The sequence below is a fragment of the Triticum urartu genome, chromosome 6A (genome assembly GCF_056163025.1).
Source record: "Triticum urartu cultivar PI428250 chromosome 6A, HENAU_Tu73, whole genome shotgun sequence".
Classification (NCBI taxonomy): Eukaryota; Viridiplantae; Streptophyta; class Magnoliopsida; order Poales; family Poaceae; genus Triticum; species Triticum urartu.
The window spans coordinates 20,936,131-20,947,794 of NC_141878.1; the positions used below are offsets into that span (position 1 = coordinate 20,936,131).

Consider the following 11,664-nt stretch of genomic DNA (forward strand, 5'->3'; position numbering starts at 1 on the left):
ATCTTTGTTCAGGTCAGGACAATATTTCATCCTATGCCCATAAGCCGCGCATAGCAAACATTGTCTGGTTGCTCCACCAGCTTCAGATTGGTCCATATCATTTCGGATTCAACGGGCCTTACGTCGACCCCTGCTTGTTCGCCAAAGTTCTGGATCCGGGATGTATACTCTCTCACCGTCGTTAACCTTGTTGAAATTGCCAACGACTCTAAACCCTATCATCTCACCGGTCCATGTGTTCAGTACAGCCTCTTTTAAGTAGTATGGCGACACAAAGGAGACGGCAGCCAACTCAATCTGGCCACAGGCAGCCAACACATGTGAGCAAGGCAGGTGCAACAACTTTGGTTTGTTGCATGTACACTCACACGTTGGATAAAATTCCGTTCCAATTTTTACCTCATGCGTCTTCACCTCATTCGCAGAACCAAAACCATCGGTAGGTAGCTGAAACTCATACCTCCTTTCCTGATTACCTATGAGTCTCACAGTGTGCTTCTTTGCTTTCTCTATCTTCTCTGCCATATACTCCATGACACGGCTACAGTAAGGTGTGTTCTGATTATCTATAATATGCTTCTTTGCTAACTCGTGTCGGTCTCTGAAATATCTCAAAGTGCCATGGAATACAGCCTCCACAATAGCTGTGAGTGGCAATGCTCTATTCCCTCTGAGTACAAAGTTATACACCTCTGCAAGGTTGGTTGTCATGTGGCCATACCTAGCTCCATGGGTGTCATGCAACAAAGACCAATTCACGGGAGGCTCTTTCTCTATCCACTCTGAAAAATCCTTTATTGCCCTCCCCTTCTTTCTCTTAGTATTAGGAGGGTCAATTGCTGGCAAGTCATAGAGACCAACTGGCTCCTCTAGCTCCGCCATGAGTGTTGCTAATTGTTGTTGGTCCTTTTCCATTTTCTTCCTGGCACGGACCTGCTTCTTAGTAAACTCATCAAGTTTTGACCAAATAAATTGGTATTTACGCTCCTGGTTCTTCTTGCACAATTTTTTAAACAAGTTCAACAACCGCTTGTTCTTAAACTGTGAGAAAAAGTTAGCCCCAAGATGGCGCATGCACCACCGGCTCTGCAAATCCTTCCAAGGTGTTGGTTCGTCTACTGTTGGATTCCTTAATGTCTTCACAGCCTTCAATATACCAGCATGCCTATCATGAATGACACACACGTTTGGTCAATCCTTCACGATGGCAATTTTCACTTGCCGAAAGAACCACACCTAGCTCAGAAAGTTCTCACCCTCCACAAATGCCATGGCAAGTGGAATGATTTGATTGTTTCCATCCACGCCAATGGCAGTCAGGATTTGCCCTTTGTACTGACCAGTCAGGAATGTACCATCCACAAACATCACAGGAGGACAATGCCGGAAAGCTTCAATGCACATAGCGAAAGAGAAGAATACTCGTTTCAACACCTTGAAACCTGGTATACTCAGCAACCTTGTATGTTGTACGTTAACATAAGTGCCAGGATTCCTCTCCTTCAGTACATCCAGGAGACGGACAACATTATCATATGAGTCAAAGAATGTCCCAAACCTTTCCTCCATAGCCTTCTGCTTAGCCCTCCAAGCCTTCCCATAACGAATGTCATAATTCCATCTGACCTTCACTGCTGTCTGGATGTGTTTTGCTTCCATATCTTTTTTCTCCACTATCTCAGTATACATGAGTTGCGCAATGAGAGTTGAAGTCAGGTTTGGATGACGAACCAACAAGTTTTTCCTCACACAATTATGTGGGACCACATTCGTGACAACCCAGTGGATGTTATACTTCGGCACGTGCCCGTGCACCTTCGCAGGACAACCTGTTTCAACACACTTCATGGTATAGTTTGTTGGGTTTGATCTGTCTGTCCGGAAAACCCTCTGAGTAGACATAGCCCACTTTATCACTGCATACTTTAATTTTTTCTTTGTATCAAACATAGCCCCTATCTGGACTTGGTTCAGATTATATTGCCATGGAGTCTCATGGCCATCGTTCATAGTAAGGCCGGTGGATATGTCCTGATTCCATGCAGAAGGAATCGGTACCTCCACTTCATCCTTAGAATTTTCAGAATCCAGATCCTCTGCATATCCATCCTCGTTCTCTTCCTCCATCACCCTCTGCATTTCATCGCCTTCCTCATCCCCATCAGCAACACCAGAACCAGCTAATATTATCGACTGAATATTCTGCCCAGTATCATGACCACAAACATTGTCCAACATGTAGTCTGACTCCTCGGTTTGGCTAGGATCCACATCCGGTGGCTGTGACCCGGATAGATGAATCTCGTTAGCAACTCGACTACCCTGGCTGGGTTCATACCCCACATGGAGTTGTACGGTATTCTCCTCCTTCGCCACTGGCTGCACTAGGACATATGGGTGGATTCTTCGGTCTCGGCAACGACTTAACAGGGTCAACCAATGCTGGCTCCTATCTATCGGCATCAACTCCCACTTGACATTTTTACAGGATTTGGTCCACAATGCATGAATACTGACGGAACATACTTCAGAATCCAACCCAAAACTAGTAGTCAACCAGTGCTTCAACTGTCTAATGTCCACTCTGTCCGGGTCTGAAAGTGTCATGACGCCATTTTTAAACTCGCTAAGATCAACCCCCAACTCATTATATCGAACATTACCAGGGCCATAGTAAACAGTCAAATTTATTGATACAGACATTTTCACCTGTCAGACATTGCCACCTTCTAATTAATCGCAATGAACAAATTGTTACCGGCTACACTAACTATCCGCTAAAATGCCAACACAAACCAATTAACACTAATAAAATGTGACGCGTGATTATACCTTCGACGCGTGTGGCCACCTCACGAAGAACTTGCACCAACAGACACCACCAACGCCACCCCCTCGGCGGCACGAAGCTGCACCTCCTCCTCACCAGCCAAACCGCCTCCTCCTCCTCAGCCCACCATGGCCTCTCCTCCTCACCCCATCATGACTCCACCTCACTTGTACGCACAAATAGCTATCCCATTGGGAAAAAATGACCGTAGGCCGGTGGAGATGGCTACGATCTACCGTTTCTGTGCTTTGGATTCAAAAATAGGTGGAGAAACGAAGAGATCAGTGAGGGGGGTGATGTACAGAGAGGAACGAGAGAGACAGAGGAAGAACAGCGAGAGGAGAAAGAAGATGCCGCTCGGGCCTTATCCGCTACTCTTTGGCCACTGGTAAGCCGAAGACCTCTTCGGTCGCTGGCTGGCCGAAGAGGCCCATGTTCGGTCGCTGGCTGGCCGAAGAGGCCCGTCTTCGGCCCAGTTCGCGCATGCTTCGGCCTGGCTTAACCGAAGACGTGTCTTCGGGCTTCCGCAGGCCGAAAAGGTCCACTTCGGCCAACCGTTGACCGACGGGCTGCTTTTGAAAAAAATTCCGAAATTGCTATAAAAAACGTGCTACTTTTGAAAAAAATTCCGACAACGCCACAGGCCCACACCCAATTTCTAACTTGATCCCGTGAATCAGAAATGAAGGTATTATTGTCCACAGATTGATACTATTGTAGTTGTCACTTGTCTTTCAATTTGATTACACAAATCACTTGTTAGTATTAGTATATTTTGTCCCTTATCAGATCAATTACATATTACATATTTGCTCTGTACTCGCATCAATATTTTAAATAGCGGGCTATGGCATTTAGCGGCGACCCTTAAAAACAGCTATAGCTGGGCTATAGCGGGCTATAGTGGAGCTATAGTGGCAAATTGTACATGAAATCATTTATCGGCAACACCCTCAAACAGCTATAGCGGAGCTATAGCGGGGCTATAGCCGACTATTTAAAACTATGACTCGCATTAGAGTTGCATATTTCATGAAGAGGAAAATGCCACAGATAAGTATTTTTTTTCAAGCCAATTGCTCTAAACTCTAACTCTACAAATGAAATGAGAATCCAACTGGGGACGTAGAAGTCATAGAGCATCCCACTGGACATAGTTGATATGCAAACCCTCAAGCAAAATAGTGAGGCCTCTCTAGAAGTTCTACATCAACATAGAATTGGAAGCACACCATATGAGCAGACCCTCGAAAGCGTCAACAATTTTCAATCTGTTATGTATCCTATGTACTTCAATGTGTTCTTCGCCCCCCCTATGGTCAAATCCTGGCTCCGCCCCTGAGTATATGTATCTATCACGAGATTCTAGTAATGAATATGAGATCCCCCATTGACCAACCCGTCCTCGGTTTATATAACACACCGGAGGCCTAGGGTTTTAGGAGAGTCCTTGGCTTGAGCGTCAAGTCTTGTGGAGTCTTCCTTGTATGCGGCATGGGCTGCCTAAAGTGGCCCATTAGTGAACCGCCAAGGGGGTCCTCGGCCCGACCCACCTGGTCAGGAGACGACGTGGTGAGTACCCCCTAGTCCAAGACACCGTCACAGGGGTAGGAGAGAAGAGGACCCAATAGCCTTAGGCTCTTGCTAAACATCCAAAAAATTGTACGTTTCTTGACTATTTGGGAACAACATGGAGAGGTCATTGTACATGAGGAGAGAGACAAAGGTTGTTGTGCTACATGTCTGCCAAAAAATTCTTCCGTTGCGTTCGTTCCAAATGTGACATGCATGGTAGACGGCGGATGCAGGAGCATAGTTGCTCATGAAAGAAAAATGTAGCCATCAATCTTTAGTTGCCTGAAAGGTAGGCATCGGTTGGAGTTGCGTCAGTAGGATGGCACTGCCAAGGAGATGTCACACCTCCTTGCTTTATGAGAACTCGGAAGCTAGTTGCAGTGCCTTCTCACGCAATTGGTCGCGAAGCACACAAGTAGCTGCTTGCATGCCGCCTTTGGCGCAAAGCCTATCCAGACAAAGAATTTTACCTTGGCCTCCATTCTCACGGACCAAATCTTTGCAAACGCTGGTCGGGCGGTGGCACCAAAGAACTGAGCATTGTAGGTTGTTTTTGCATTGTATGTTCCAGTTCCAGCTGATGGAATCCTCGGTGTTCGTGAGAGTGATATGCTGGATGAGGCCCCATAGGTTGAAGAATTCATGTAGGGCGTCAGGTGAGTTCAGGCACTGGAGCCCTTTCATCGACCGACCATCCGTCATAGCCGCAACAACCGTTTTGCATTTTCCTGCAGCCGTCGGGAAAAGGTTGGGTACGATGTCTTTTGGAGCAGAACTATTTAGCCACCGGTTGGACCAGAACGATGTTGATGTTCCATTGCCGAGGGTAACGATGGTCGATGGGGCTAAATAGTGTTCAACAACCGGTGGTCGATGGGACTGCATGGTGTGTTGGAACTAATCCCAAGTCTCTGGAAGGTTGCTCCCATGCATACCGAAGCCATCTAATCCAAAGTGCCTTGCTAGAGAAGTCCAAATTCTTAATGCCCAAACCACTACAATACTTCGGGGAGCATACTTATCTCCACTTGACAGCGCATTTTCCACCAGGTGCATCTTCATTGGCAATCTACATGAAACTTCTTCTGATCTTGTCGATCCTCTTGACAAGCCATTTTGGAGGGAGGGGGGAGGGGCGGAGAGAGTGAACAAATAAGTGGTGAAAGAGGTGAGCATGGAGTTGATGAGAGTGAGCCTGCCAGCCTGGTTGAGCAGCTTCCCTTTCCATTTTGCTAGCCGAGCAATACTCTTGTCAATAAGAATGTGGAAGTCAGGAGCCTCAGATAACGGATCCCAAGAGGGAGGCCCATGTATTTGCATGAAAAACATCAGGTGTTCCCTTCAAAATCAGTCAACAAATCAACAGTTTTGCAGGTTCAACGTTGATTGGGAGGGCACAAGATTTGCTGAAGTTTGTGTGTAGTCCAGAAATATAGCTGAAGATGGCCAATATAGAGAGAAGTGATGTCAGGTGCTCTTCTACTGGGTTCATGAAGAGGGTTGCGTTGTTGGCGTACAAGCTGATGCGAAGTTTAGCTCATCGGGGTGAGCGATTGGTTTGAGAATATTGGTTTCAGAGGATTTGACAAGGATCTCATGTAGTAGTTCAGTGACCAACATGAACAGAAAAGGAGATATAGGGTCGCCTTGTCGCAGCCCGCGCTATGGTAGAAAGGAGAATGAGGGGTGCTGTTAAGCAGCACACGGGGTGAAGTTGACGCCAAAGACAGGGCAACAAGGTCTCTAAATCTCTGACCAAAACCAAGCTGAGCGAGAGCATCCAGAAGATAGCTCCAGCGAACGGAGTCAAACGCTTTCACAATATCAAGCTTGATGAAAATGGCCTTCTTTTTAGTCTAGTGGAGGTTTCTGATCAGGTTTTGGACGTAGAGAAAGTTGTCCTGAATGATATGGTTCTTCAGGGATGCACTTTGGCTGTGGGAGATGAGATGTTGTAGCACGGGTGCAATCCTAGATGCCAACATCTTCCAAAGCAGCTAGGCCATACTATGCGTCAGACTGATGGAACGGTAATCAGATGGCCGAATGGCATTGTCCTTCTTTGGAATGAGTGCAATGTAGGTCGTGTTCAGTTGATTCCAGCAAGTTGCATTGAGCGCACATAGGTGGTTGAGGGCAGCTAAGAGATCCACTTTGATTGTGTTCCAGCAAACCTTGTAGAAGGTCCCTATAAAACCATCTAGCCCTGGCGCTTTCTCAGAGGGGGAGACTTTGATTGCGGCAAGTAGTTCATCCTAGTCAAAAGGAGCATCAAGGTGGCTCCAATCAGTCCTGGGCTGTTGGAAATAATCCTATTCACCGTTTGTGCTGGGACATTATCATGGGGGTTTGAGAATACGAGAGAAGTGATTCAACAGTACCGCCGCCTTGTCATCTTTTTCAGATATCGCAACACCATCGACATCAAGAACAAGTGCCTTCTGGGAAAATGGCTCTACAGGTTACAGACAGAGTCGGAGAGCATGTGGGCACAGATTTTGCGTAATAAGTATCTCCAGTCCAAAACACCCGCTCAGGTTACCATGAGACCAACCGACTCGCCATTCTGGAAAGGGCTTATGCGCGTGAAGGACATGTTCTTTTGGAGGGTCAAATTCTTGGTTGGAAATGGGATGTCAACAAGGTTTTAGGAGGATACGTGGTTAGGAGAGACGCCCCTGGCCGTACAATATCCCACCTTGTATAACATTGTGCAACGTAAGGACGATTACGTAGGCACAATTCTACATACGATCCCCTTAAATATTCAATTCAGACGAGCTCTAGTTGGTGAGCGATGGAATGCATGGATGCACCTGGTTCGGAGATTGATAGATATTCAACTCTCTGACCAACCAGACTCCATGCAATGGAAACTAGCTAAGAATGGGATTTTTACGGTAAAATCTTTCCATATGGATTTGATTAATTCTGGCCCAGTCTCGAGATCGTTGCATATTTGGAAGATTAAGGTTCCTTTGCGCATTAAAATCTTTATGTGGTTTGTCAACAAACAAGTAATTCTTACAAAGGACAATTTAATTAAGAGGCGATAGGTAGGTAGTCCATGATGTTGCTTTTGTGATCATGATGAAACAATACAACATTTATTTCTTGAATGCCCACTAGCCAAATTGCTTTGGAGAACGATTCATATAGCCTTCAACGTACATTACTCCTCCAGTTGACATTGCACGTAGGTTGGAATGTGGTTAACTGGGGTCGAACATACTACAGCGGCTCGTATTCGGATTGGAATATGTGCGCTATTGTGGGCTATATGAAATTGTAGGAATGATTTGATATTTAACAGACAACACAAATTAACTTTCTTGCAGATCATCTTCAGAGCTACCGCTTGGATCTGTATGTGGTCCTTACTCCTATGGAATCCAGGGAGCCTTTGGTTACTTGGTGCAACCAGTGAGAGATGGTAGCACGGACTATATTTAACCACTTTGGATGGCGGTCGCATAACATGATAGGAGTCTAGGGAGCTTATCCTTCTTATTGCCATTCCGGTTGTGATTGTCAGCATGAACTTTGATTTATTTTTATTTCTCGCTCCACTTGCGAGCTGTAATACTTTGACGACTTTGTGATATTTTGCGAACTTTTAATAAAATGGTTGCATGCTTCATTATAATGTAGAGGCCGGAGGTAAGCCTCCATTTCCAAAAAAAATGTACCGAGAAAATCCGATTGCATCAGGTAGTTGGAGAAGCGTCCGGTTGGAACAGGAGCGCCAGACCAACTAGAGTTGAGACAAGAGCCATAGGGGTAGCTCCATTGACGGGATGTATTTTCAACAATGAAATTCGGAAGGTTGTCGTGGTCGACAAAGTCATTGCCAAAGCGGAACATGTTGGACCACTGCAGTTTTGGAGCATAAATGCCGTGTCAATAAGGGAAGATACAAACCGGTGTCTGTGTGATGGCGTGCTTTCTAATAACTAGATGATACCCCGCACGTTGCTGCGAGAATTTGTAGTAGTGTATAGGAGGATTTATGTTATGATAAATAGTTAAACTTATGGAAATAAATATTAATATACCTATTTGAATGTTTGAAAAGTAAGAATATATTGTAGAGTATCTCCATATTTGCGTAATTAGAAGAATGCATCGCCAACAGAAACACTTCAGTGCCCTTGTTTGTCATCAGAATTGTACATCCCAGGGAGGAGCATAATTCAAAGCTATATTCTCAACTGAAATAAAAAATATTGTAGAGTATCTCAATAACCATGAAGCACATTATTTTCATTATGAGCTATGCAATCATATATATATATATATATATATATAAGGTGTTGTATTTCAACGAAATATTTCTTAGCAAGCATGTAGTAGGGCTATAGGCACCATATAGTTATCTTAAATTTCAGAGAGAATACTAGTAGAACCCTACATGCAGTAGGGTAAGAACAAAATTATGTATCATAAAATCGTATCACTCTGGTAAAAGAATGAGCACATAAAATTCACAATGGAATAGGACTCTCAGGGAACAAATGACCTGAAAATGAACTCGAATATGCCATATGTTGTGATTCTACAAAACAATTAGATGGGAGTAATAAAAAAGTACGAAATTCGTACTAAACTAACATGTGTGAGAGGGGAGAGAGTTGTTGAATTTCAGTTGGGCACGGTACATGGTAGCTTTATTTGTTTATTCTTTCCAGAACACTAAATATCAAAAAAGGAAGAAGCAACCACACCATCTAGTGCTTCCAATAAAAAACAGATTGGAGAAACATCAATAATATATCGTATCTGATGCATGTTTGTCGATAGTAGTCGAGTAAGACAGAAGTTTGAGGGAGAGAGACTGACTGGTCTTGTTGTCGTGAAGGAGATTGCTCGAGATGGAACAGATCTTTGTACAAAGGAAAATTCCCTACTACACACAAATCAATTGTCAAAACAATCTAACTCAAAAATTACATTCATATCTGAGAAGATTAAGTGGAAAGAAAACAACCACCTCTGGCGCAAGTGATGTTGAAGGAGTATATCGGCGCAAGTGATGTTGAAGGAGTATATCGGCGGTGGCATGTTCAGCTCATCTGGTCGACGCGTTGGCGAAGGGATTGGCTCATCATAACCCACGACGGCAGGGATCGCACGGCTCCGGCACAGGTAGAGATAGAGGTTACGACGACGTCGCTCCGAGCCAGCAGCAGTCCGCGACTTGGTCTGCCATGGCGCAGTATGTTCATGTACGCCAATAGGATACTTCCAATTGATGCAAAACTTAATGAGTATTTATCTGAGATTTTATGCACTATTCTCCAGCAGTATGATGTTTTTCTTAGGTTCATTCTGATTGTATAACTAAACGTTTTGTGTAGTCGTCCTATTGGCGTGTTGCGTGATTCAATTACACTGGTAGAAAAAGGGCCTGTTGTCCCGGTTCGTAAGGGCCTTTTGTCCCGGTTCTGGAACCGGGACTAAAGGGTCGGTACTAATGCCCTGTCCCTTTAGTCCCGGTTCAATTCAGAACCGGGACAGATGGGCCTCCACGTGGCCTGTGCGCGGAGCCCAGGCAGGAGACCCTTTGGTCCCGGTTGGTGGCACCAACCGGGACCAATACGCATCCACGCGTCAGCATTTTTGTGGTTGAGGTTTTTGTTTTTTTAAGGAGGGGGGGGGGGGGGGGGTTTGGGGGTTAATTTAGGTGTTTCATATATTGTGTTAGCTAGCTATAATTAATAGAGAGAAGTGTCCTCTCTTATGTCCGTGCTTGGTCGACGCTACGTACTATACATACGTATAGAGAGGACTAGACACGCTAGCTAGCTAGTAAGCAAACGAAGGAAACAGAAGATCGTCATGAACATATATGCATACAGAGAGAAGTGATATCGACCACCTCTCCTTCTCCGAGAGATTGATCGAACAACAAGTTCTCGTATATCTATCCGACACTACCGGCTACATATATACAATAATTATCTCTTACAAATATAATCATACGGACTTAGGGTCCACATAGTATTCTCCGTCTTCAGGGATCACGTGGTCAAGAAAGAATGCCGCCAATTCCTCTTGAATTGCTCGCATGCGAGCTGGTGCTAGGAGTTCATCCCGCTTCCGAAACATCTAATTTAAAGAAGGGGGTCAATACATATATATATGAATGAATGAAACTCAACACAAATGATGGTAATAAAATAAAATTGTGAATGTTGTTATTTACGTACTTCATATTGTTCGTCAGTGTAGCCCCGCTCACAGGTCGTGTGGCGGATGGACTCGCAAACGTAGTATCCACAGAAATCATTCCCTTGTTCCTGCCACAACCACTTTACAAGAAATAGAGGTCAATCAAACTGATAAGCAAGAATGCCAAATGGTATTGATGAAACTAGCGCTTGAATGACTAGTAGATGCGCGGAACATGCTACCGTAGTACTTACTTTCAGGTGTCTAACTTGCAGCTCCTTCGGCGGTCCCGGAGCTTTTCTGGTGAATTTTCTCCAAACCCTGCCGGACAAAGAAAACAATTACTTGATATATCAGGAAATGAACAAAGTTGCTGATATGGTGGATAATGATCGATTTAACTTACTTCTCGAGTATTTGAGTCATGTCTGCATAGTCCTGGGGATCTTTTCGTCTTGAGTCTAAGATGGTTACTAGTCCCTGCTCAAGCTTAATCTCTAGGAGAATATAGTGGAAACTGCACACGCATGCATAACTCATCAATTGCATTACTATAACCTTGACTAATATATAAGGGAAACCGAATACGCACAAGACAGTAACACTCACTTGAAGTTGTAAGGAAAGAGTATTATATCTTTGTTTTCATTTATTACCAACGATCGTAGCAAGTTGGCCTCGGTAGCTGCGGCATGAAATTTAACCTGAGTTGCATCTATGAGATATGTGTTAATGAACCCAATATCACCGACTTGTCTTTTCTTCAATTTGGCGATCTTCAATCTGCATAATATAGTGAGGATGATTATAAATACATGCAATGAAAGAGCTGAGCTATATAGAGAGACTTAATGACAGAAGTAGTACTACTTACAGACAGTAGCAGGCGACCTTGTTTTATCGAGGGCCAATTGATTGAAAAACTGATAGAACTCCTCAAATGGAACATGCAACAGTTCAATTCCAACGAGGTCATACTCCTTTTTAACTTTCACATACAAAGTACTCCTCCCCCCAGAGTCTCTGCACATTTTCAAGTACCAATAATGCAATCTTCGCATCATCGTTGATAGAGATCTTTCATCTTT

The 11,664-nt window shown here is 44.3% G+C and overlaps 1 protein-coding gene across 1 annotated transcript; it reads right to left on the bottom strand.

The window, feature by feature from the left end:
• Positions 1-1,236: 1,236 nt before the first annotated feature.
• LOC147963367 (uncharacterized) lies at positions 1,237-2,238 on the bottom strand. Its single transcript, XM_087529555.1, has one exon. It carries the CDS (start codon positions 2,236-2,238, stop codon positions 1,237-1,239), a length of 1,002 nt encoding a protein of 333 aa, XP_087385681.1.
• Between the last annotated feature and the right edge of the window lie 9,426 nt (positions 2,239-11,664).

What these genes read in the sequence shown, in the direction of transcription:
- LOC147963367 (XM_087529555.1), bottom strand. Translation starts at nt 2,238, where the DNA reads ATGTTGGACAATGTTTGTGGTCATGATACTGGGCAGAATATTCAGTCG.